The sequence below is a fragment of the Plecotus auritus genome (genome assembly GCF_963455305.1).
Source record: "Plecotus auritus genome assembly, chromosome: 7".
NCBI lineage: Eukaryota > Metazoa > Chordata > Mammalia > Chiroptera > Vespertilionidae > Plecotus > Plecotus auritus.
The window spans coordinates 15,513,866-15,539,243 of NC_137774.1; the positions used below are offsets into that span (position 1 = coordinate 15,513,866).

The 25,378-nt window shown below is 54.3% G+C and overlaps 1 protein-coding gene across 8 annotated transcripts; it reads left to right on the forward strand.

Moving 5' to 3' along the window:
* Positions 1–5,929: 5,929 nt before the first annotated feature.
* On the forward strand, positions 5,930–20,701 carry UBTF (upstream binding transcription factor). 8 transcript variants are annotated; one of them, XM_080682429.1, is made up of 21 exons: positions 5,948–6,369; positions 9,263–9,397; positions 10,829–11,004; positions 11,537–11,620; positions 11,718–11,873; positions 14,498–14,562; positions 14,848–14,968; positions 15,319–15,429; positions 15,769–15,902; positions 16,047–16,188; positions 16,412–16,453; positions 16,552–16,665; positions 16,759–16,914; positions 17,272–17,427; positions 17,530–17,640; positions 18,080–18,168; positions 18,265–18,454; positions 19,416–19,463; positions 19,563–19,634; positions 19,729–19,872; positions 19,955–20,701. In XM_080682429.1, the coding sequence occupies exons 2-21, from the start codon at positions 9,340–9,342 to the stop codon at positions 20,078–20,080; spliced, it is 2,295 nt and encodes a 764-aa protein (XP_080538555.1). In that variant the 5' UTR covers positions 5,948–6,369; positions 9,263–9,339; the 3' UTR covers positions 20,081–20,701. The 8 variants fall into 8 exon arrangements, with proteins under 8 accessions (XP_080538559.1, XP_080538555.1, XP_080538558.1 ...); XM_080682428.1 differs by lacking the exon at positions 5,948–6,369 and adding an exon at positions 6,652–6,813; XM_080682427.1 differs by lacking the exon at positions 5,948–6,369 and adding an exon at positions 7,917–8,129.
* Positions 20,702–25,378: the final 4,677 nt, after the last annotated feature.

Consider the following 25,378-nt stretch of genomic DNA (forward strand, 5'->3'; position numbering starts at 1 on the left):
ATGTTGGAATTAATAAACTAGGAGTTTTTAAAGTTATAATTAATATGCCAAGCAATAGAAAAAAGTAGGTGACATGAAAGATCAGATAGATAATCTAAGCAGAAATATGGAAATTCTAGAAAAGAATAAAAAAGAAGTGCTAGAGATAAAAAACAACAACAACACTGTAACAAATAAAGAATGCCTTTGATGGGCTCATTAACAGACAACATGGCTGAGAAAAAATCTGTGAGCTTGAGGTTATGACAATAAAAATTTCCAAACCTGAAAAGCAAAGAGAATAATGACTGAAAGAGAGAGGAAAAAAACACAAAACAAAGCAGACAGAGCATCCAAGGACTGTGGAACAACTACAAAAGATATAGCAGACACATAATGGAAATGCCAGAGGGAGAAGAAAGAAAAACAGAAGCAGTATTTGAAGCAATAATGACTGAGAATTTCCCAAATTAATGTCAGATACCAAATCACAGATCCAAGAAACTCAGAGAACTCCAAACAAATAAGCAAATGAACAACAACAAAATCTTACGCCGGCTGGTGTGGCTCAGTGGTTGAGCATAGACCCATGAACCAGGAGGTCACAGTTCAATTTTAAAATAAAAAAACTTCTGCTTTGCAAAAGATAATATCAAGAGAATGAGACGACAAGCTGCAGACTGGGAGAAGATATTTGCAAAAGACATGTCTGGTAAAGGACTATCACCTAAAACATACAAAGAGCTCTTAAAACTCAACAACAAGAAAACAAACAACTTGATTGACAAATGGGACAAAGATCTGAACAGACATCTCACCAGAAAGCAGAAACAGATGGCAACTAAGCATGTGAAAAGATATTCAACATCATATGCCATTAAGGAATTGCAAATTAAAGCAATGAGATATCACTACACACATTCACATGTCCAAAAATCCAAAAACACTGGCAACACCATTTGGCAATTAATGTTCATATATTTATATCCTAATCCAGAAATTCCTCCCCTGGAAATATACCTAAGAGGAATGAATGCCATATGTCTACTGAAAGGAATGCACAAGAATGTTTGGAGCAGCTTTATTTATAACAATAAAAAAACTGGAAACAACTGAAATGACCATTAGAAATAGAAAGAATTGTGGTATATTTATGCAATGGAATACTATATAGCAATGAAAAGGAACAAACTACATATATAGTCTCAGACATAATGTTGAATGAGAGGTCAGATGTAAAAGAGCACACACTGTATGATTCTATGTACATGAACTCCAAAAACTGGCTAAACTTCTTTATGGCAATAGAGTTCAGAATACTGGTGACATTTGGAGATGAATGTGGACTTTGAGTGAGCTTGCTAGATGCTAGAAATATTCAATATCTTGATCTGGGTGGTGGTTACATTACACAAACACATACACACACACACACAAACATATGACATGTATACTAATTCATCAAGCTGTACACTTAAGATGTGTATACTTATTGATCTGTAAGTTCTACCTCAATTTGAAACAATAAAAATAAATAAGGGACAGTAGCCCCCCGCCCCCGCAAAAAGAAAGAGACAAGGAGAAGTCTTTATGTCACTATCCTATCTAATAAAAGAGTAATATGCAAATTGACCACACCTCCACCACACAAACAAGCCACGCCCACCATCCAATCAGGAGTGAGTATGCAAATTAACCCAACCAAAATCGCTGTGGCCACGGAGCTGCAGCAAGCAGGAGGCTTGGGTTTCCCCAGAGATGAAGGAAGCCAAGCTTCCCTGCCGACCTGGCCAGCCCAGGCCTACACTTAAGGCTACAAAGTTTCAATTATAGAAGATAAATAAATCCCAACAAAAATGGCGGCAGCCACGGAGCTGGAAAGAGCAGGAGGCTTGAGTTGCCCCCGGCGATGGAGGAAGCCAAGCTCCCGCAGCCCTGGCCTGCCTTGGCCTCCACTACAAAGTTTCAATTATAAAAGATAAATAAATCCCAACAAAAATGGCTGCGCCCACAGAGTGAACAGGAGGCTTGGCTCTACTCAAGGCTACAAAGTTTCAATTTTAGAAGATAAATAAACCCCATATACCAGGGCCTCCACTTGGGCCGCTGGGGGGCGTGGCCGGCCTACAAGCCACCACAGGCCCCTAGCCCAGGCTGCCCCACACCCCAAGGGAACCCCCACCCTGATCTGGGACACCCTTCAGGGCAAACCAGCTGGCCCCCACCCGTGCACCAGGCCTCTATATTTATCTAATAAAATAATAATATGCAAATAGACCATCACTTCAACATACAAGATGGCTGCCCCCATGTGGTCAAAGATGGCCGCCACAAGATGGCCAGCAGGGGAGGGCAGTTGGGAGGGACCAAGCCTGCAGGTGAAGGCAGTTAGGGGTGACCAGGCCGGCAGAGGAGGGAAGTTGGGGGCGACCAGGCCTGCAGGGAAGGGCAGTTGTTGGGACCCAGGCCTGCAGGGGAGGGCAGTTAGGGGTGACCAGGCCTGTAGGGGAGGACAGTTGGGGCAATCAGGCTGGCAGGGGAGCAGTTAGGCATCAATCAGGCTGTCAGGGGAGTGGTTAGGGGGTGATCAGGCTGGCAGGCAGAAGCAGTTAGGGGCAATCAGGAAGGCAAGCAGGCTAGCAGTTGGGAGCCAGCAGTCCTGGATTGTGAGAGGGATGTCCGACGGCCCGTTTAGGCCCGATCCTACCTGGATCAGGCCTAAACGGGCAGTTGGACAACCCTTGAGGGGTCCCAGATTGGAGAGGGTGCAGGCTGGGCTGAGGGACACCCGCCCCCTGTGCACAAATTTCATGCACCGGGCCTCTAGTCCTATACAATAAAGAGCTAATATGCAAATTGTCACGCCTCAGACACTCAACACTGGGGAGAGAGGAATGGGGACCAGCCAGGCACCAATGAGCTCATGAGAGAGGAATGGGGACCAGCCAGGCTGCGGCCTGGGAGAGGGACAAGCTTCCCGCCCTGAGGTCCCAGGCGCCAGCTGCTGCATCTGCACCTGTGGCCCAGGAGAGGGACAAGCCGCCCGCCCCATTGTTCCGAGCACCTGCAGCTGCGGCCAGCAGGGGAGCAATTAGGGGCCATCAGGCAGGCAGGCAGAGGTGGTTAGGGGGGATCAGGCAGGCAGGTGAGTGGTTAGGAGCCAGCGGTCCCGGATTGCTAGAGGCAGTCGGACATCCCTCAAGGAGTCCCGAATTGGAGAGGGTGCAGGCCAGGCTGAGGGACACCCCCCCCCCCACACACACACACACATGAATTTTGTACACTGGGCCTCTAGTCTTAAATAAAAATCTAAAAACAGAACATTTCGCCCTAGCTGGTTTGGCTCAGCGGATAAAGCATCAGCCTGCAGCCAGAAGGGTCCTGGGTTCGATTCCAGTCAAGGGTACATGCCTGAGTTGTGGTCTCAATTCCCAGTAGGGGGCATGCAGAAGGCAGCTGATCAATGATTCTCATCTTGATGTTTCTCTCTTTCCCTCTTCCATCCTCTCTGAAATCAACAAAAAAATATATTTTTTTAAAAAACAGGACATTTTCAAAACACATTAAAATATATAACTTTGAAAATAATATGTTCATCTATACACTGTCTGAAATTACTCCACAAACACTAGGAGTTCAAGTACCACGTTTTGGTTAAGCATTCCAGGCACACTAGGGGTTTTATAGGAGCTGCTGCTGAAATACTGGCAAGCTGGGAAAAGGCTGGGGCCAAGTAGAGAGCTTGTAGTTATGATTATGCCTTGTCACCAGCCTGGGCTGGGGTTGTGGAATGCTGAGGCTCCACTCCAAGTCACAGGGCAGAAAACTGGATGGGAGGGATGGATAAATTGGGAGAGGAGGCAAAGAAAAAGGACCAAGGGCAGATTCCCTCATGCTCTGGCCCAGAGCCCAAGTCCTAGACTTCTGACCTCACCAGGGACGCAATAGATGTAAAACAAGCCAATCGGTTTCCAAGTGGGAAGGGTGCCAGCCATGATTTTTGCTGCCCAAGGAATGAAAAGTCAATAATAATCATTCTATGATTCATGTTCATCCTGTTTTATTCCAAAACACTTTACCGAAAGGTCCTTTCGCCCGGCCAATATGTTCAGGGCCAGGAGGCAGGACACCTGGGCTCCAGATCTGTGCATGGAAGACTAGGAAATTCCTTGGGGTTTAAGTTTCTCCCACTGTAATTGTGGCAAGTAACATTGTGAAGAATTTTACATATATCCTTTCGCTTAACCCTCCAACCCTGGTGAGGAAAGCAGAGAACATAGGATTGTTATTCTAATTTTATAGATAAGGAAAATGGGATCAGGTGACTGGGTCAAACTCACACTATTAACATGGTGGGGAAGCTGAGATGCTGGGAAGCTGGGACCTCTCTTTCCAAATCCTTTGCTGTTTCCCAGTCAAAACAAGAAAGTCAGTTCCTGTGAGATGGCTTGATCCTACACAAAATGTCCTGTGTATGTTCCAAGGGCAGAACTGGATTTCTGGGGCTGAAACTTGTTTAAAAATAATTTTTTTTCTGGAAGGGGGTGAGGGGGGTAACTCATTAACAAAAATATCGAATGATGAGTCAAAATTAAGCACAGTGTCTTAGACAATCCTACAAACGAGGGGCCCTGAGACTTCAGCTGCGTTAGCATTAAGGTAGATGCGCCTCTCTTACAGGCCCTGTCCACTAAAAAATCTGGACACACCAGATCTTGACAGGGGTTTCCTCCCTGTTTGTGAAACGTGGCAGATGAGGGCTGTGAAGTCCTGGGAAAGGAATCTCATTTCTCCCAGGAGACAAGAGGAATTACAACAGCAGCGAGGCCTTTTTGTGAGGATGGAGAAGGCTGTGTGCCAGGGGAGCGTCCAGAGGGGCTGGTGACCCAGCTGGCGGAGATGTGGGCTGGAGCAGTGTTGGTGTGGGAGACTGGCGGCCTGGGAGCAGGAGCAATGGCTGCCTCCAAAGCTATGGCCCAAACCGTAGGCACGCCTGTTACAATCAGGCGTTCTTCCATCTTCTGGCTCCCTGCGTCCTAATAAACCTTCCTCTGAGGAGGCAAGGCTGAGACAGACAACCACAGCCGACTGCAGTGGGAGGGTAGATCGTGGCCTCCGCCCAGGCTTTTCGATCTCCAGGCCGCAGGATGCTGGAGTGCGGGAGGCCTACGCGAAGGCTGCCCCGCTGCGGCTCGGGCGGAGAGGCCGGGGTGCCAGGCTCCCCTCTGGGCTCCTGGCTGACGGTGGGGTAGAGGGAGAGGACGGGAGTGGGGGCAGCGCCCGTGGCCTGCTTTCCCAGGGCTGGCCCAGTCTTTTTGACAAGCTGATTGCGTGGCGAGGATTGGCTGGTCCCGGCGTGACGCCGATTAACAACAAAGGTGGAGTTGGAAGAAATTAGATTAAAGGAGAGAAAAAAAATTAAAGGGGGAGCTGGCAGGGGACTGGAGGCAGAGACCGAAGGGGAGATGTGCGAAGCCTGGTCTCCTGGCTCCGACTTCGCCCGGGAAGGGAAGCCCTTCCGAAAACCCACCGGGATTTTGCTCTCCACCCCCACCCCGGCCCAGCTAACGAAGCCTGGGTGCAAGGAATGGCTACCGCTTCTTGAGAAATCCCCACAACTCCCAACCAGACACCCCTTGATATGGCTGAGGGGGAGAACTTTTTGCTCGGACTCCTCGGATCCTAAACCCGGCGGAGGTGAGGGGTATTGAGAACGACGAGAGGCTCGATCTAAAACCCGGAAGGCTCCCGCAGGGCACCGAGATCGGACGAGGCGGGGTGCTCCCCGGGTTTTTCCATGTGTTGCAAACCTAAGAGCTTCTTTCTTGCCTTTTTTTTTTTTTTTAATACCCCCCTCCCCGTTGCTCTCCTCCCCCCACCCCCCCGCTTTGGCTTTAGGGTTGCAAAAGCAAAGAGCAATAAAAAAAAAAAAAAAAAAAAAAAAAACCGCGCACACACTCAGACACACACCAGTGGCGACAGGGGAGAGTTGGAAAGACGCAGGAGAGAAGCAGGAGGCAGGAGGCAGGAGGCAGCCGGGAGGGAGCAATGGGAGCGGGAAGCAGGAAGGTTCCCTCGCAGATCCCCCTCCAGCCCCACGTCGCCTCGTCGGCCCCGATAAGGGAGCGAGGAGCCGGGCGAGCAGATGGAGTGAAGCTCGCTCCAGGCAGCGGGCTTGGCCGGAGCATGGAGGAGCCGCCAAGCGACCGGCTGATTGGAAGAGAAACGCAGAGCGATGGAGGCGGGGGTAGGAGGACGATTTCTCTGCGGGGACTGGCGGCGGCGTACACGCCCGGGTCGGGCGCTGCAGAGCTTGGCTAGCTTTCAACCCGCGCTCGCCGGCTCCAGCCCCGCGAGCCCCCACCCCCAGCCCTCCCGACAGCTCCGCAGGTGAGTGCGAGCTGGGGGCAAAAGACCCAAAAGTCTCAACACGCCCGCCCTGCCAAACAAAAAAGAAAGAAAAGCATTTTTCTTTTTATTTATTTTCGTGCAGCCCCCAGCGCAGTGGGAGGGAAAGGGTGAGGCTGAGCAGCCCGGAGGAGGCGGAGGGGCCAGGCGAGGCCTGGGTGGCCCGGGAGGCGGCGGCGCCGAGGCGGCTCTGACGGTCGAGCGCTCGGAGCGGCGCCGCGCTGCGCCGAGGCGGGCGGGCGGGCGGAGCGGGGCGGGCGGAGCGCGGCGCGTGGGGCTCGCCATTAGCCGTCGCTCCGCTTCGCCATCTCGGGCTTTGTCTGGCGACTCACTGCCCCGGCATCGGCTGCGGCGGAGCTGCGGCTCGGCTCTTCGGCCCGCCGCATCCCTAGGTGCCCCTGGCCCGCGCTCCCATTCACACGCTCGGTAAGTGAGCCCCAGCGCCGTAGATTTCGGGGGAAGAGAGCTTGCTGCGAGAGGCAGCGGCGCCGATCTCCATGCGCCCGGGCAGGCCTGGGGAGACATGCCGGGCTGGATTGAACCGGCTCCCTGAGAGGCTCCTCTGCCGGAGCCCGTCGCTCCCTCGCCCTTTCTGGGGTGTAATAAGCAAAGGGTTTTTGTTTTTTAAATTTACAGAGAGGGAATTTTGTAGGTTTGCTGTCTTTTTCTTTTTTTTTTTTTAACTTTCGTGTGTATTCTCTTCGGCAGCAAGGGAACCGCGAGGTAGGCGCCGAAGCCTGGCGCCGCGTACGACTAGCGTGCGCCCCAAGCTGGTGGCCACGCTCCGGGGATGAGGGTGGGAGCGGTCCGCCGACTTCGGGTGGCGGGAGCGGGCGAGAGCTGGCGTGGAAGCCCGAATCTGAACCTAGAGGACTTGGGGGAGAGCTCCGGAGCAGGGCTACGGGCACCCCTAAGCCTCCCAGGCCGCCGGGGGGCCCTCCGGGCACCCTCTCAGACCGCGCCTCGCGCTCTCCCTCCCCACAGCCGAGCATGCCAGTTCCCCCGCGGGTCTGGCGAGGTCGCTCTCGGCGCCCGCCCGTCCCGGCTCCGAGCTCCGCCGCCATCCGGGCGGCTGCGTGTCTCCCTGCCCCGGCCCCCCCCTCCCCGGCAGCAGCAGCAGCCGCCGCCGCCGCCGCCACCACCACCACCACCACCACCACACCACCCCCCCTCCTCTCCTTCCTTCCCTCCGCCTCGGCCGCCCGGGTCCCCCCAGCTCCCGCCCCTCCTCCCAGCTGCCCCCCGCGGAGCCCGCCCGGGCAGGCTGTGGGAGGGAGCGGAGCCGGCGAGGCGGGCGGGCTGGCGCTCGCTCCCCGGGGGTCGGTGTGCGCTCCACGGGGAAGGACGCGCTCGCTGCCCCGCTTCTCCCGCCCCCCTCCCGCTCCTCCTCCTCCCTTCTCCCTCCTCCTCCTCCCCGCTCCGGCGGCGGAGGCTGCTGCGGCGGCGGGGGGTGTGCGAGCTGAGGCCGGGGCCGGCGGGCGGGCGGGCGGGCTGCCTGCAGGCGGAGGGCGCTGTGCTTTGTGCTTTTCGCCGCGAGGAGCAGCAGGCAGCAGCCACAGCCGCCGCCACAGCAGCAGCAGCAGCAGCCGCCGCCCCAGCGTTGCCGCCGCGCCCGGAGGAGGAGCTGCTGCCGCCGCGGGAGGGAGCTGCGGCTGTGCCCGGCCGAGCGGGGGAGGGCGCCGCCGCTCAGAACCGGGGAGGGAGCCGCCGGAGCGGGAAGCCCGGAGGCCGCGCTGAGTCGGGTAACCGAAGCGGCTTGGGACGCATCCGCGATCAGGACTGGTTGGCGGGGAGCTAACAGCGGGTGCGGTGAACGCCCGGAGAGGTCCCGGGGCCATCTCCGGGCAGAACACGGGACGAGGGAGGACCAGGGCACTGGAGAGGACGCCGAGAACCGGGGGAGGGGAGGGGAGGACAGGAAGCGAGGCCCGAATCGAGCCCCGGCCGCGAGCGGAGGAGGCCGCGCTTCTGCGAGCCGGCAGGCGCAGTTCTCGCCGGCCGCCGGAGGGGGCAGCGGGGCCTGAGCGCTGCGCCCCCGCCTCCGGGCCGCCGTCCTCCCGCCCTCTCCTTGGCTCGGCTCCCCGGAGGCCGGGGCGGGGGCGCCGGCGGGGCTGGGCCGCAAGCTCGGGGAGAAGGCGGCGGTTCCCGCCGTGGTCGCGCCTCTGCGCCGGGTTCCTCCGTGCGCTTCGGGGTAGCTGGGCGGTGGCGGCCCCGCTGGCCCGGGTGGGTGGCTCGGGGGTGGGGGGCAGGCCGCTTCTTTCCGGCTGCTCGCCCGCCCAGGCGGGCAGGGACGGCGTCGGGTGCCCGAGAGGGGGGGCGGCGGGAATCCGGATCCGGTCCCCGGGGGCGGTGCGGCCGCTGCTCTCCGGGGCCAGCGGCGGCTGCGTTGCGTCCGGGTCCCCGCCGGGTTGCGGAGGCGGGGGGAACCGGCTGGGGGGAGGCGGGAGGAGGAGACTGCGGCGCGTGCCCGCTTCCGCGGCCGCGCGCGCCCTTTACCCGCCCTTCCTCCTCCCCCGCCCTCCAGCCTGGGGCCTCCCCCGGGCGGGCGCGTAGGGGAGGAGGAGTTTTTTCTTTTGGCCTGGGTGGGGGAAGGAGGGCGGGCTCTAGCTGCACGCGGGAGCTGGGAGCTGGGAGCAGTCTCTCGCGTGGGCAGGGGAGGGCGCACGCCGCTGAGCCTGGCTGCAAGGGCTGGGGGTGGGGGTTCCGGGGAAAAGGAGGAGAGTTCTCTCACACCCACCTACCCATTAAATCTACTAGGGTCCTGACAGGGTCTCTCTGAGAGTGGGGACGTTTGCCCCCCTCCCCTCTGGGGGAGGGAGGAATAGAAACTCCCTCAACCTCTCTGCCTGAGTAGAGGCTGATATCTCTTCTGAAGGGTGAGGTGGCTTTGAACCCGGATTGCCCAGCCAGCGTGACCAAGGAGGTGGCTGGAGGTGGCTGGACGGCTGGAGAATGAACGGAGAAGCAGACTGCCCCACAGACCTGGAAATGGCCGCCCCCAAAGGCCAAGGTAGGAGTCCCCATCCTTAGTCCTCTTTAACTTAAATCCTCTTTTCCCACATGGCTGTCTCCAGGGCCCACTCCCCTTCTACAGGGTTTCTCCACTCTGCATTCTCTGACTTGAGATAAGGGCAGGGTGTCTGTAAGAGTCAAGCGTGCCTCACACTGGGGGTTTGGCTCAGTCCAAATTATTAAGCCTTGTATTTTTCACACTCCATATGCCCCCTCCCCCACGTCCCCTCCCTTACGTTAGAGAGAGAGAAGGAGGCCCCTGTAAGTCTTCCTTCTGGGGTTCCTAGTCAGCCCGGGATGTGTCCTCCCCCAGTGTCCTGGAATGGGAGGAAGGATGAGGAATGTGGAGGCAGGAGAAGAGAGGGGTTGGGAAGGATTTTCAGGGGATTTTATTACTCAGAGGACGAGTTTTTTGGTGAGGTACTTGGAAAGGGTGTGTTGATGGTTTGAGACCCTAAACCCAGGGAGCTATTTTTATAACTAGAGCTTACCCCAACCAGTAGGGATCCAGTGTGTATGGGGACAGGGGGTAAGATGAAGCTGAGCATCTGGGCCATGGAGAGGAGAGAGGACTATGGGTTTATGTGACCTGCCTTACAGAAACCCAGGCCCAGGTTACCAGATGTAAATGCAAATGAGGAGCCCTTTTGACTCCTAGCCTTGGATAGCTGTTCTCCCAGCTCACTCTCTAGGGTAGGCCTCACTATAGCTGCATTTCAGTGACGGCCCAGACCCCTTTTATGCCTACCTGGGAGTTAGGCTGAGAAGACAACTCAGAATTCTGGGGGTCCTCCCTGAAGCAGGGCCCTGAGGGCCTTTGCCTGCCTAGCATTAAAGCTTTCCTTTATGGAAACGAAATAACCATTTCCATTCAGTTTTTCTCACTTGCCCCAAATTCTCCTTAGACCTTCCTTCAGAGGCCAAGAGGGCGGGGGATGATGGAATACCTATTTCTCTAATGTTAGTTTCCAGCTGTGCTGGAGAGAAACATTGCATTGGTTCTCCTTACTACCCACATCCCATCCTCAGTTGTTGAACACTTAGGGTATCGGCCTAGAATTTGGACTTGAACTTGGCGACACATTTAGAAATGTTGCCTCTTGCTTCCCTCCCCTCTCTGATAAGCTATCTGTTTTCCCAGTGGGCCTCAATCACAGTAGCTTCATTTCCTCTTTCCCTACAATAAATAGTACCTTGCGGCACTCAGGTCTGGCTTTCTAGGTATGACACTGTCTGGACAGGCATCCCTGTTCTAATTCATATGGCCACAGTTTCTCCTTAGGGCTAGGCCATGTTTTGTCTGTCTACAGATGGGAGGTAACCAGGGACTGGGAAGCTCTGGGGAGGAACAGTTGAGCACATAGGGACTGGGGAATTGATGAGGGGATAGCATGAGCCAGTCATGATCACCTTTCTTACCCCTCTCCAGACCGCTGGTCTCAGGAAGACATGCTGACTTTGCTAGAATGCATGAAGAACAACCTTCCATCCAATGACAGTTCCAAGTTCAAAACCACTGAGTCACATATGGATTGGGAAAAAGTAGCATTTAAAGACTTTTCTGGAGATATGTGCAAGCTCAAATGGGTGGAGATTTCTAACGAGGTAACTGATACCCCCCTCCCCCTTCCTGACACACAGGAGCACACATCTATATGGACCCCTGCCTTAACTTTCCTGGTGGGGGAGATGAAACAAGTCTGTAAACAGGAAGGAAAGAGACCGGGTGCGTTTTGGGAGGTGGTACAGTCGACAGCACTGGCCTAGAGTTCTCAGTTCTACCAGTTTTTAGCTTTGTGGCCTTGAATACTTACCATCTTGGAACTTCTGTTTCCTGAGCTCTTCGGGGGGTTGAATGGGGTGCTGGCATAGACAACCACATTGAGGTCAGGTTGTTGCTGTCCTTCGGTGTGTCTGACGGCCTGGGCCTCTGCAGTAGGCATGAGCCAGTGCCTGGGTGTCTGCTTTGATGTCAGGAGCCACCTGAGTTGTGTGGCTGTCGGCCTCTGCCCCTCCTCTTTTGTTAAGTTTAGTCTAGTGGAAAGTAGAGGAAACCCGCTGGAAACTGGGAGTATGCTACTAGGTAGTGATCCCTCTTCTGATCTTCCCCTTCCACTCACCTCCCTTCTTCTTCCAGGTGAGAAAGTTCCGTACATTGACAGAACTGATCCTCGATGCTCAGGAACATGTTAAAAATCCTTACAAAGGCAAAAAACTCAAGGTGAGTTTCCAGGAGGAGGAGCACAAGGGGTAGGAGAGGAATGGCCCAAAGAATGGATGGTGTCTGACCTTCACTGTGTCCTTGTCCCTCATTCCAGAAACACCCAGACTTTCCAAAGAAGCCCCTGACCCCTTATTTCCGCTTCTTCATGGAAAAGCGGGCCAAGTATGCTAAACTTCACCCTGAGATGAGCAACCTGGACCTGACCAAGATTCTGTCCAAGAAATACAAGGAACTGCCCGAGAAGAAGAAGGTGGGGGGAGGGGGGCTAAGGTGGCTGGGAGGGAAAAGGCTGGGAGCAGCTGGTGTTGTGTGGGTCAGCTGCTGGGTCAGGGGGTGGGACTCAAAGGGACTTGGTATCAGGGATGTGGGTGGGTCAAGACAAAGGGACTTGGTATCAGGCATGTGGGTGGGTCAGCAGATCAGAGTAGGGTCTTGGGCAGCCACACCTGATCACCCACTTCCCGGCCCACACACCATAAGTTACAGGCACTGTCACAGGTGTAACCCAGGCTGAGCTAGGTGCTGGGACCAGCCACAATCCACAGTGTTGTTTTACACAGCTCTGCTCCCATGCGTACATCCTCATTGTTAGGCCTGCACAGCAATTCTTCACCCTCTGACGTGTCCTGACACGGTCTCATTTGATGCTTGCAGTATCCTCATAAAGGCAACCCCAGAAGAACAGGTTATCCGATTTTGTGAGCAAGGAACCGGGGTGCTGGAGGGTATCATGTCCCAGGTCACAAAACTAATGATGCTAGAACAGGACTTGGGTTTAGTGCTCTAGACTCCCTGCCTAGTGCTCTTCTCATGGCCACATCCATGTTAGGTGGGTTTCCTTCCCTGCCTAGTGCTCTTCTCATGGCCACATCCATATGTTAGGTGGGTTTCCTTCCCATGCACACATTTGCCCAGGGATACACATTGTCTCTGGTGGCCTCATGCTATACCAGACCATTGGAGGCTGTCAACCTTGAGCAGAGGTCGCCCTAGCCTCCCAGGCAGAGATAGATGGTCAAGTACAGTGAGAGCAATAATCCTTCAAAGAGAGAGGCAGCAAAGCAATGGAGGAGGATCCTGTAGCTGGGACATGAGTGAGATGGGGTAGGGAGAGAGGGACCCAAAGAAGAGATGCTAGACGGCCAAGATGGAGCCAGAGAGGTGATGAGGGGCATCAGAGTTGTCTACAACCAGCTCTCAGGAGGTGGCACTGGCCGTTGCACTGTGAGTAGCCCTTTGCCTGGTTTATGCACCCTGGCTGCGGGCTCTTATGCCCTTGGTTCTGGACTCCACAAAGGAGCGAATTTGGCTGGGTAAAACCAGCTGTCTTCCACTGCTGCCTGAATTGCTGGAGCTGTTGGCCCTTTGATGGGGATATTGAAGAGCTAACTATACAAGCGACATCCAGTCACTCACGGGATGGGAGGAAGAGACAGGGTCTGAGGACCGGGGAGGGACAGGAGAAACTGTGATAGAGTGGATAGTGTGCTGGCCTAGGGGACATGAGCCTTGGACCTGTTCTGGCTCCCACTGAATTGCTGTGTGTGCCCTTCGGTAAGTCACTTTACTTCTCCAGTCCTGGTCTTACCTGACAGGTGTGGAGGCTGAGCCTGAGCTCTGTGGTGCCATCCAGCTCGAAAAGCTGCTGTTGTGTGAGGAGGGCTGAGATTGGGGTCAAGCAGGCTGGGCTCTGCTCCCAGTTTTCTGTGGGAGCCTGAGGAAAGCGGGGCTTCCCACACCTGGTGTCTCTTCCGCACGAGGCAGGGATTGGGCTCAAACGCTATGAGCCCCTGACCCCTTCCAGTGCTAATGATTGTGAATCTAGGCAAGGGGTGGTGGGGGAGTGGGGAGGGAGGTGAACGCTGACTGGGAGCCATGACCGAAGGTAGATTAGGAAGGCAAAAGACGTTGGGAAGGAAGGAGAGGAGTGTGGAGAAGTAGGGAAGATTCAGGGAAGAGTCAGGTGATGGTTGGGAAGCAGGACCAGGCTGATGGAAGGGGTGAAGGAGAAAATGGGGACGCCAAGTGGCAGAGGAGAAGGTGATGGCTGAGGAGGGAAGGAGGATGGTATCAGAATTGTGAAGGATAGCCAGGGATCCAGAGGTGGTGGATGGGGGGAAATATCCCAATTTAAGAGATATCTATTAGGATGTGACTTGCATTGCAAGAATTCACTCTGGGTTCCCTTCAACACACACCTCTCCTGCCTTGGAAGCAGGACTACCTCTGAGGGGCTAGACCAGTGGTCGGCAAACTCATTAGTCAGCAGAGCCAAATATCAACAGTACAACGATTGAAATTTCTTTTGAGAGCCAAATTTTTTAAACTTAAACTCCTACTAACGCCACTTCTTCAAAATAGACTCGCCCAGGCTGTGGTATTTTGTGGAAGAGCCACACTCAAGGGGCCAAAGAGCTGCATGTGGCTCGCGAGCCGCAGTTTGGCGACCACGGGGCTAGACTAATGTCAGTTGCCACAGACATGGGAGGGGGAGGAGGGAGTGATGGGGGCGAGTCCTACACCTCCTGACTACTCATTGTGGGAGTTTTGAGGTGTTGGGGAAAGGTGGAGGGGTAGGTTTGGGGGGAGTCCCAGCCCTGTCACTGTTTACTGTGTGACTTGGTGTCATAAACAAAAGGAATAGGATGTGTTCTGGGAGACCCCTGTAAGCTCTCACTAATCTGGGCTACTGTTGAACCCTGCCCCCACCTGCCGCCCCCAACTGGAAGGCAGGCCAGCATCCCCTGCCTGCCCATGCCATCCTCCATTCATCCATGTCACAAACTGGGAGGCAAAATAGTTAGCAAAGAGGACTCTGGCTTTTGTAGCTCGGGCCTTGGGTTGTGGATGACCCCAGTCCCCTCCTCCCCCCAGATGAAGTATATTCAGGACTTCCAGAGGGAGAAACAGGAGTTCGAGCGAAACCTGGCCCGATTCAGGTAAGGCAGTGGAGCCCAGAGAAGGGCCACAGGGCACTGGGTGTGACAGGATAGGGTAACACTGACCAGAGCCTCAAGCTTGCCATCCATGAGGCATGGAAGATGATGGGTCACGTGTAAACCCTAGTGGGTCATGCTCAAGGGCAGGGACAGTCAGGCAGCCACTGTCCCACTAGTCTCCAATTGGTAGTCCTAGGAGCCTTGGTGGGCGGGGCAGCTAGCTGGGTCTGCCCTGGCAGGATCTCCCTCCATATTGCTGATTGTTGCTCCCCATGCCCTGGCTAGGGAGGATCACCCTGACTTAATCCAGAATGCCAAGAAGTCGGACATCCCCGAGAAGCCCAAAACCCCCCAGCAGCTGTGGTACACCCACGAGAAGAAAGTGTATCTCAAAGTTCGGCCAGATGTGAGTGTCCGGCCAAGGGGTGGGGGCAGAGGGCACATGGTGGTGGCAAGGGGGGGAGCCGCGCCAGGTCGGCTGGGCATGGAGCAGGAGAGGAGGCCCCTCCCCAGGGGTGGGCTGCATGGACAGGGCCTGGGCCAGCTGGCGTGCAAGCGTGTGCGTGCGCGTGTGAGTGAGCCTGTCCCCTTGCACCCAGGCGGGACCCTCGCCTCTCCGCCTTCTCCTCCTGGCCTGTGGGGGACACTCCTGTGACCTCCTGTGGCCCGAGGGGGCGGGGCCTCTGTGCCCCCCACCCCCCTCCCTTCCCTCTGCTCCTGGCTGCCTGTGTGTGTCTGACGGCTTTTGGTTTGCAGGCCACTACGAAGGAGGTGAAGGACTCCCTGGGGAAGCAGTGGTCTCAGCTCTCGGACAAAAAGAGGCTGAAATGGATTCATAAGGCCCTGGAGCAGCGGAAGGAGTACGAGGTTAGGCTTCCGCTGCGCTCCTCCCCATCCGGCTCTTCATGAGCCTCTGCCCTCTGACTCTGTGGCCCCCGCACTCCGCGGGAGGCAGTCACTCTCCATCCCTCCATTGAGGGAGGGGCCTTCTGGGCCCCTCACCTCTGCCCCTACCTTCCCCACACCCCCCTACCCATGAGATCTCAGGCTAGGGCAGGGCAGGGCACCATTTGTGTGGCACAGCGCACACACGGCCACCCCCCAGCTTTGCTCCCTGCCTCCCCTTCCCAGCGGCTCTCCCCCCCCTTCCTGGCCCCCGCTAACCCCACACCCCGTTGCCCTCCATCCTCCCACCTCACTCTGCAGGAGATTATGCGTGACTATATCCAGAAGCACCCTGAGCTGAACATCAGTGAGGAGGGTATCACCAAGTCCACCCTCACCAAGGCTGAACGCCAGCTTAAGGACAAATTTGATGGGCGACCTACCAAGCCACCTCCGTGAGCACTGCCCTGGGGTGGGTGGGTGAGTGGGCACCTGGGCAGGTAGAGAGCTGCCTGGTGAAGGACCTGGGCCCAGGCTCTGCTGCCCTGGGCCGCCCCGTTGCTCACAGGGATGCTCCTCCCTTGCTTTGGTTCTGATAGGAACAGCTACTCGCTGTACTGCGCTGAGCTGATGGCCAACATGAAGGACGTGCCCAGCACAGAGCGCATGGTGCTGTGCAGCCAGCAGTGGAAGCTGCTCTCCCAGAAGGAGAAGGATGCCTACCACAAGAAGTGTGACCAGGTGAGCTGTGGCGGGAGTGTCCCTGGAGAGGGAGGATTCCTGGAGATCCTTGGGAGCCCTGAAGCATGAGGTCTGACACCTTGGGCACCTGCTTCCAAGTTGGTGTGCTGGGTTTAGCACCTGGACAGACCAACAGATAATGTTGGGCCTTATGCTTACCATCTATGGAGGGTTCCCAGTGAGCCTGCCCCCAGACTGACCCTGGCTCCCCTTCCTTCCCCAGAAAAAGAAAGATTATGAGGTGGAACTGCTCCGTTTTCTAGAGGTGAGTGGGTGAGGCAGTGTGCAAAACCCGTTGGACAATTTGGGAGTGGGCTGGGAACTGGGCACACAACCCCATGCTACCTCTTCTCCCTGGACCAGAGCCTGCCAGAGGAGGAGCAGCAGCGGGTCCTGGGGGAAGAAAAGATGTTGAACATCAACAAGAAGCAAACCACCAGCCCAGCCTCCAAGAAGCCCTCCCAGGAAGGGGGCAAGGTGGGCAGGGAGCACCACTGAGCTGGTGGGAGTGGGGAAGGCGGGCTCCCTTTCAACACTCCATTGATTCTGACCTTCTTTGCACATCTACAGGGCAGCTCAGAGAAGCCCAAGAGGCCAGTGTCAGCCATGTTCATCTTCTCTGAGGAGAAGCGGCGGCAACTGCAGGAGGAGCGGCCAGAGCTCTCAGAAAGCGAGCTGACTCGCCTGCTGGCCCGCATGTGGAACGACCTATCAGAGAAGAAGAAGGTCAGGCTGGCCAGACCAGAGGGGCTGCCAGGCATCTGAATGTGGGCCGCTTCTCCTCTAGGGCCTGGCTGCACTTCCTCACCCCTGCCCTGTGCCAGCCACACTTGTGCCTGGGCTCAGATGCTGGGGCTGGGAGCCCAGCGAGCCGGAAGGCGGGAAGCTGTCAGCTGAGGGCTGTTGGCTCCCTGGGGAGCAGCGCTGGTGGGCGGGGCTGAGCCCTAGGCTGGAGTTGTCTGCACCGGCCCAGCCTCTGCTGGTCCCGCCCTTGCTGCGGTGGGAACCTTCAACAGCTGGATGGGGAACGAGCGCCCTCTGGGGGTGGTCGGAAGGCTGATGCCTAGTGCCATCCCTCTGCAGGCCAAATACAAGGCCCGGGAAGCAGCGCTGAAGGCCCAGTCTGAGAGGAAGCCGGCTGGGGAGCGCGAGGAAAGGGGCAAACTGCCGGAGTCACCCAAGAGAGCCGAGGAGATCTGGCAACAGAGCGTCATCGGTGACTACCTGGCCCGCTTCAAGGTAGGAAGGAGGGGCAAAAGGGTGGTTCTGCAGCCTGCCCGCGCAGGCCTCCTCCAGGCCCAGGTGACCCCTCCCACAGCTGACACCCCTGTCTGTCCCCAGAATGATCGGGTGAAGGCCTTGAAAGCCATGGAGATGACCTGGAACAACATGGAAAAGAAGGAGAAACTGATGTGGATTAAGAAGGCGGCTGAAGACCAAAAGCGATATGAGGTGGGAATGGGCTGCTGGTTAGAGTTGTGCAATGGGGTGGCATGGAGCTGGGGCCACCACCCTCCACTTAAAACTTGGGGGCCCCCTTTCTGGTGTGTAGCTTTCTTCACTGCTTGGGGCTTGGTGCCCAAAATCCCAGCCTTGGTTGTGTGACCCAGAACAAGTCTCTCAACTTCCTTCTCTGAGCCTCAGTCACACATCAGTTAAATGGATCTGACAATGGAAGTCACATGAGTGCAGTGATGGCAGCACTTTCAAACCGCAGTGCCCACCATAGGTGTGAATTGTTAGGAAGTTGCTCCTTGGCTGTGCCTCAGTTTCTCCTCCTTCCTGGCACACATAAGGAGTCAGCTGCGACACTCATGGCATGGGACAAGAGATAGAAATATGTTGGGGGGTGGGGATGGGATGACTATAACCTTTCCGTGTATCCCCACAGAGAGAGCTGAGTGAGATGAGGGCACCCCCAGCTGCTGCAAACTCATCCAAGAAGATGAAGTTCCAGGGAGAACCCAAGAAGCCTCCCATGTGAGTCTGGAGCCCACCCTGGAGGTGAGGAGGGTCAGCGCTGGAGAGCCACTTGGATGGTATTCTGAACCTCCCTGCACCACCCCCACTTCTTAGGAACGGTTACCAGAAGTTCTCCCAGGAGCTGCTGTCCAACGGGGAGCTGAACCACCTGCCACTGAAGGAGCGCATGGTGGAGATTGGCAGCCGCTGGCAGCGCATCTCCCAGAGCCAGAAGGAGCACTACAAAAAGCTGGCGGAGGAGCAGCAGAAGCAGTACAAAGTGCACCTGGACCTCTGGGTCAAGGTGAGAGGGCAGGGGACCCTTGGCAGAGGGAGGCATCATGCTGGCTGGTCTGCATTCATGATTTTATTTGGTGTCCTACAAGGTAATGATTACCATCAAAGGTAAGAAAACGAAGGTTCAGAGAGGTTAAGTAACTTACCCAAGACCACACAGGTAGCCGAAACCGGTTTGGCTCAGTGGATAGAGCGTCGGCCTGCGGACTGAAGGGTCCCAGGTTCGATTCCGGTCAAGGGCATGTACCTTGGTTGTGGGCACATTCCCAGTAGGGGGTGTGCAGGAGGCAGCTGATCGATGTTTCTCTCTCATCAATGTTTCTAACTCTCTATCCCTCTCCCTTCCTCTCTGTAAAAAATCAATAAAATATATTAAAAAAAAAAAAAAAAAAAGACCACACAGCTAGCTGGTAAGGAAAATCTAAATCAGACTGCCTTTTCCTTCCCATTTGGAACCAGGGGACCTCTCCTAGATTCTAGCTTGGCCCCCTCTCTGTGCCTTTGTTTAGCAGTCAGGTCTGTAAAGTGTGAGTCACTTATGTCCTCCCCAGTCACTCAGGCAGGTTGGCCAAGGACCCAGGGAAATAGCAGGATTTAGGTATTCAAGAAGTTTGGTGAGCCCCAGACTGCCTTGACAGTGGCTCCAGGTCTGGTATTAGGGTGTGAATGATGATGCCAGGCTCTGGGGAAAGGGAGTTGTCACGGGGGGACTTCTGAATTGAGGAAGGCCCTGACTCTGGAGCTTTCATTTGAGGGGACATGAAAAACAACAGTCTTAGGACAGGATGGCTAGAAAAGGATTCAGAGCATCTTAAGCAGAAATCCTGGAACTTGGTTCTCAGTTCCAGGGGTTTTCTGCAGAGACCCAAGGTATAGGGAGATCGGGAAGAGTAATGGTGGTTAGTAGTAAATGCTTGGCCCCACCAGTGTGGTTTTCCAACGCTTACCTCCTCCTTTGTCTCCCCCAGAGTCTGTCTCCCCAAGACCGTGCAGCATATAAAGAGTACATCTCCAATGTAAGTCCGGGAGCAGGGTGGCACTGAGGTCAGGAGTGATTGGGGGTGTCTGGGACTCATGGCTGCTGCCTTTGTCTGTATCTCCATCCTCTCCTATAGAAACGTAAGAGCATGACCAAGCTGCGAGGCCCGAACCCCAAGTCCAGCCGGACTACCCTACAGTCCAAATCTGTAAGGAATCCCTCTGGCGGGGGGCAGGGGGCAGAGGGGCTCAGCACCTGGAGTGCTGTGGCAGAGACCACTGATGCAACTCTGTCCCTCTTAGGAGTCTGAGGAGGATGAGGATGAAGACGAGGATGAGGAGGACGAGGATGAGGAAGAAGAAGATGATGAGAATGGGGACTCCTCTGAGGATGGCGGGGACTCCTCAGAGTCCAGCAGCGAGGATGAGAGCGAGGACGGGGATGAGGTGGGGTGGACGGACATGGTGGGAAGGGAGGTGAAGCCCTGCCAGGATGGCCACCTGGTGATGGCATGTTTCTTGCCCCCAGAATGAGGAGGATGATGAGGATGAAGACGATGATGAGGATGATGATGAGGATGAAGACAATGAGTCTGAGGGTAGCAGCTCCAGCTCCTCCTCCTCAGGGGACTCTTCGGACTCTGACTCCAACTGAGGCTCAGCCCCACCTGGGGCTCCCCTCTCCAACTGACCGCCTTTGTTTTTCCCCCTTGTTCTGTCCCCTGCCCCTGGCCTCCCCCACTTTCTTTCTTTCTTTCTTTTTTAAACAAAATATGGTGGGGGGAGGGGCTGGAGGAGCCCAGGCCAGGACTCTGCAGCCTCAGAGACATCAGCCCTGGGGACTCTCCAGGGAGGGCAACCATCAGACTGAGCCACCACTGGACTGGACCATCCCACCACTCTTCTGCACTTGCGGTTCCGGCATGGACAATGGACCTGGGAGTGGGGTGGGGGTGGGGGGTCCCAAAGAGTTCAGTGAGGACCTCTATACCTGCAGCCCAACTTAAGGGGGGGGGTTGAAGCTTGGGAAGGACCCCTCCCTTCCCAGAGGGGCTTGCTGCCTGGACCCCCTACGTTGGAACTGGAGGCAGGGAATGTGGAGAGGAGGGCATGTGCCTGTGAGAAAATAGGCCCTGCCCCATTGCCCTCTCCCCTGCCCCCTGCAGGAAGGAGCTATCTGGACCCACTCTTGGGGGGAGGGGGCAGAGGTGTTTTTTATATATGTGTATATATTTTTTTTTAAGCTCTGAGCTGTCAACGAGACGTTTCCTACCGATCTCGGCTGCCGTCTCTGTTGTCATTTCTCCGGGAGGGAGGGTTTAGGGGGGTAAGTTTGGGACTTTTTAAAACTTGATACGTATGGAAAAGTGAGTGTGTGTGTGTGTGTGTGTGTCCTGTACATAGCATGGGTGTACCTGTGGATGTGTGCAAAGGCACATGTATGTGTGTGTGGTGTGTGTGTGTGTGTGTGTGTGTGTGTGTGTGTGTGTGTATGTAGGGGAGGGGGGAGGAGCCCACATCAGTCCATGAATCTGGTAAAAGGGTTGACAAAGGCCAGGGTGACATTGATCCTGGTGGGAACAGGCTGGGGCGGCCCCTTTCTCCACATCCTCTGCTTTGCCTAATCTCTGATTCAGTTAAAGGGGGTGTACTGAAGCCACTCTCTGATGCTTCCTAGCAGCTTCCCTCTGCCAGGGCCATATGACTCTAAGCTGCTGCTGGTCTCCAGCAGGATGGCAGGGAGGGGGGCAGACCAGCTGAAAATTAAAGCTTGTATTTGGTGGGAAGGGCCTCAAGCCCCCATCCCAGGGGTCTCCTGGCCACCCTAGGCCCAGGACTTGGGCTTCAAGAGACGTGTTGCAAGCTCTTATCCCTCCTGCCGTCATATCCTCCAGCTCCCCTGCCCCCATTTCCTTTGATTTCTCAGGTCTGCTCCATTCCTGCCCCCCCCACCCCACCCCCAAACCCACAGCTGGGGAAGAGGTCTGTAAAAGCTGCTTTTGCAGCTGTCCCTCTAACCCTTCCCAGCTATCCCCCAAAATTTTGGTACCCTGATTCCTAGATCCTTAATAAGCCAAGCCACCTTGTCTCTGTGGGTTTAATTTTTTTGTTCTTGATTAAATTTTGGCTTTTTTTTTTTTTTTTTGCAATCATGTCAGTGAGCTATTTAATTGGGTCTCTGTGCTTTTCAGCCTTCCCCCCTCTGAATGAAAGCCAAGAAATGGGGGAAGAGTGGGAACTCCACCTAGGAGGTGGGATAGGAAAAGTGGGTCCTGCTCCCAAAGGAAGGCAGTCTTTGCCTTGGACGTGGTGCTGGGGTTGGGGGAGCTAGGGAGGGATACTTCCCACTCCCACTCCCCTTCCTTTGTCCCTATCCTGGAATTAGGCACAGGGCTTCACAGGTTCTATTTCTTACCAAGAGCCCTTGCAGAGAACCCCATTCCCTGTTTGAGTGCCCCTGTGCTGTTGTGTTTTAGTGGAATGTGTTTTCATTTAAAAACAACTTTGAATGGGGCGCTTTTTATTTCCTGTTTTAAAAATTGAAAAATTCTTACAGTACAAACAGGGCTGTGGGGGTGGGGGTGTTGGTGCTGTAAGAGGTCACTCTGAGTGCATTTTGGCACTGGGATGGGATGGCTGGGGTGGGAGGACCCCCACATCCCCCCCCTTTTTTTTCTAATATTTAAGGAGTGTTTTTGTAGGTTTCAACAACAACCACAACTTGAATTTGTATCATGGGAGGGGGGGGAGTGGCTTAGAGGTGTCTGCCTAAGCTAAAGGCCAACTGTGGAAGTTTTGTTTTCCCTTTTTTTGTACAATAAAGTGGAAAAAAAAAAAAAAGGTTTGACTGCTGTGTGGTCATTGGAATCAATGAAAGTGGGAGGCAGGGTCCAATGTGGGAAGACCCTTGAAACTAAATTGTTTGCCTCTTTTTCTAGAACCATTGTCCTCCTTCCTGAAAATTCCATAGGCAACCTACCTTCACATTGTTTTGTGCTGCTGGTTCTTGTACTTTCTCATTTCAGTTTGTTCACCTTGGGTGGTCAGACCACTAAGGACTGAGAAGAAAAGAAGTGACATTGTTTTCTCCCAGAGTGCACTGCCTTGGGAAATTGGGGGGTCAGGGTTTCAACCTGATCATGTAAGGGCTTATCACTGGGAGTTGGGGCAACCTTCCCACCTTGAGTCCTCAGCCTCACCCAAGGTTAGGAGTGACTTTGCTAACCCCACCCAGACCTCTGATGGGAAGTGGGCTGGGCCTTGATGACTCGCTCTCTGCTGTTAAGGAAGACAGCTTTCCCTGCACAGGCCTTGTCTGGGTTCCTGGAACCACCCAGGGCTGAAAACCCAGGCCCTGTCCAAGAGCTCTTGTCTCCTCCCCACATCTCTCTTATTCTTGGCAAAGCTGAAAAACTCATTGCCCCTCATGGTCTCCTATTTCCTTGCCTCCCACTCACCACTCCCTGAGGTGACTCTGAAGTCACTTATATGTTCATTACCTCCAGCGGGTACTTGTCTATCTCTCCTGACTTGGTCTACTCTGCTGGTATCAGTTCTCATTCTATCCAATGTCACTCAATGAACCTCCAATTATCACCCATAGGTAAGCATTCCAAAATGCAGTGTCTACAGAAAACATTCTTCCACGCTGCAGACCTGTACAGACTTATTTGTATCCTCTGGGATATCTGGGGAAGTGGGGGTCCTCAAGATATCCCCATCTCACACTGCAAGACGCAAAATGATCACCAACCATCTAGTTATTCAATCTAGAAACCACGGTTTCAGCCTTGATTCTTCTCTCCCTCTGTGATTTCCACATTTATTCCTTTGCCCAGACCTCTCCATTCTACTTCCTGTATCTCTCTGAAATCTATTTACCCTTCTCCACTGCTGCCATACTATACTATTCAAGACCACACCATTGCTCAACTTCTGCCAAGACCTTCTAAAGTTGGTCTTCCTGCTTGCACTCTTGCCCTCTACAGTCCATTCTGCACACAGCAACCCAAGGTAGGTGGCTTTTAAAAACATCTGGCCTAGCTGGTGTGGCTCAGTGGTTGAGCATCGACCTATGAACCAGACAGAGGTCACAGTTGGATTCCTGGACAGGGTACATGCCTAGGTTGCTAGCTCAGTCCCCAGTGGGAGGCATGCAGTAGGCAGCCAATCAATGATTATGTCTTATCATTGATGTTTCTATCTTCCTCTCTGAAACCAATAAAAATATTTTTAAATAAATAAAAATAAATCTGATCCTAGATGGTGGTTAGAACGTCTGTTCTCGGACTGAAGAGCCATGGGTTCGATTTCAGTCAAGGGCATGTACCTCAGTTGCAGGCTCAATCCCGGGCCCTGGTTGGGGCGGGTGCAGGAAGCAACCAATCAATGTGTCTCTCTCACATCAATGTTTTTCTCTCTGTCTCTCCTCCCTTCCAATATATATCTCCTCTGGTGAGGATTAACAAAAAAAACAAAAAAAATCTGATTATTTCTGTACTTAATAATTTACCATGCCTTACTTACCATGACCTTACAAGGTCTGGGCCTGCTTTCCTTCTTTCACCCTACTCCTAAGCACTCACAATTATCCAGCCAAGTAATCTCTCTTTTGTCCCTCAAAGATGCCTACCACAGGGCCTTTGCATTTGTTCTCTGCCCAAAATGCTATGCCTCCAACTCTACAAATAGCTAGTTTTCTCATTTTTCAGGCCTCAGCTCAAATTTCACCTCACAAACAGGTCTTCCCTGACCACCCTCTCTAGAGAGGTCTTATCCTACATCTCCTTGTTTATGTATTTGTTTATTTTCTATCTCCCCAAGTAGAAGATACTCTTTATCTGCTTGTTCATTACAGTAGTCCACACCGTTGCTCAACTTCTGCCAAGTAAAATTGCCTGGCACACATTTGACACTCAGGAAAGATTTGTTGAATACGTGAATAAGTATGGCTTACATGGCCCTGGGGGAGCTGTTGCCCCTGCTGGCCTCTCTTCCCCAATTCAGCCACACCAGCCATCCATACCACACATACCACACTCTCTTCCCGGGCCTGTACACATTCTGCCTATACTCATAACAGTTCCCTCTGCATCTTTCCACCGAGGTTAATTCAGGGCTCCGTTTATTGTACTTTTGAAACAAGAGGCCTGGTGCATGAAATTCGTGCACTTGGAGGGGGCGTCTCTCTGCCCGGCCTGCACAGTCTGAGAGCTCTCGCAGTCCAGGAGCACTTGGGGGATGTCTGATTGATGGTGTGGGGAGTGAACCTAAGTTGTCAGTTGGACATCCTTAGCGCTGCTGCGGAGGTGGGAGAGGCTCCTGCCATCGCTGCTGCACTCGCCAGACATGCGCCTGGCTTCTGATTGAGCAGCACTTCCCCTGTGGGAGTGCACTGACCACCAGGGGGCAGCTCCTGCATTGAGCATCTGCTCCCTGGTGGTCAGTGTGCATCATAGGAACCGGTCATACAGCCTTTGGTCAATTTGCATATTAGCCTTTTATTATATAGGATTATTTTTTAATATTTTTAAAATTGATTTTAGAGAGAGAGGAAGGGAGAGTGAGACATATAGAAACATCAACATGTCTCCTGCAAGTCCCTACTGGGGACTGAGCCTGAAACCCAAGCATGTGCCCTGACCAGGAATTGAACTGGTGACCTCTTGGTGCATGAGTCGAGCCTCAACCACTGAGCCACACCAGCTGGGCAGGACTCCATTTAAAAGATCATTCCCTCCAGGGAAGCCTCCCCAAAAAATCTCCATGCCATTTGTTTCTTCAGCAACCTGGATGCCATCACACTCAATTTTATTTCTTCCACATCAGGCTTTTGCTAGGCTGTAAATTCCATTAGGACAAGTATGTCTCTCTTTAACCCAGGGCCTTACCCAGAGCCTCAGCCAGTGCAGTCCTTACTGTTTATTGACTGGTGCTAACTGTGGAGACTGGG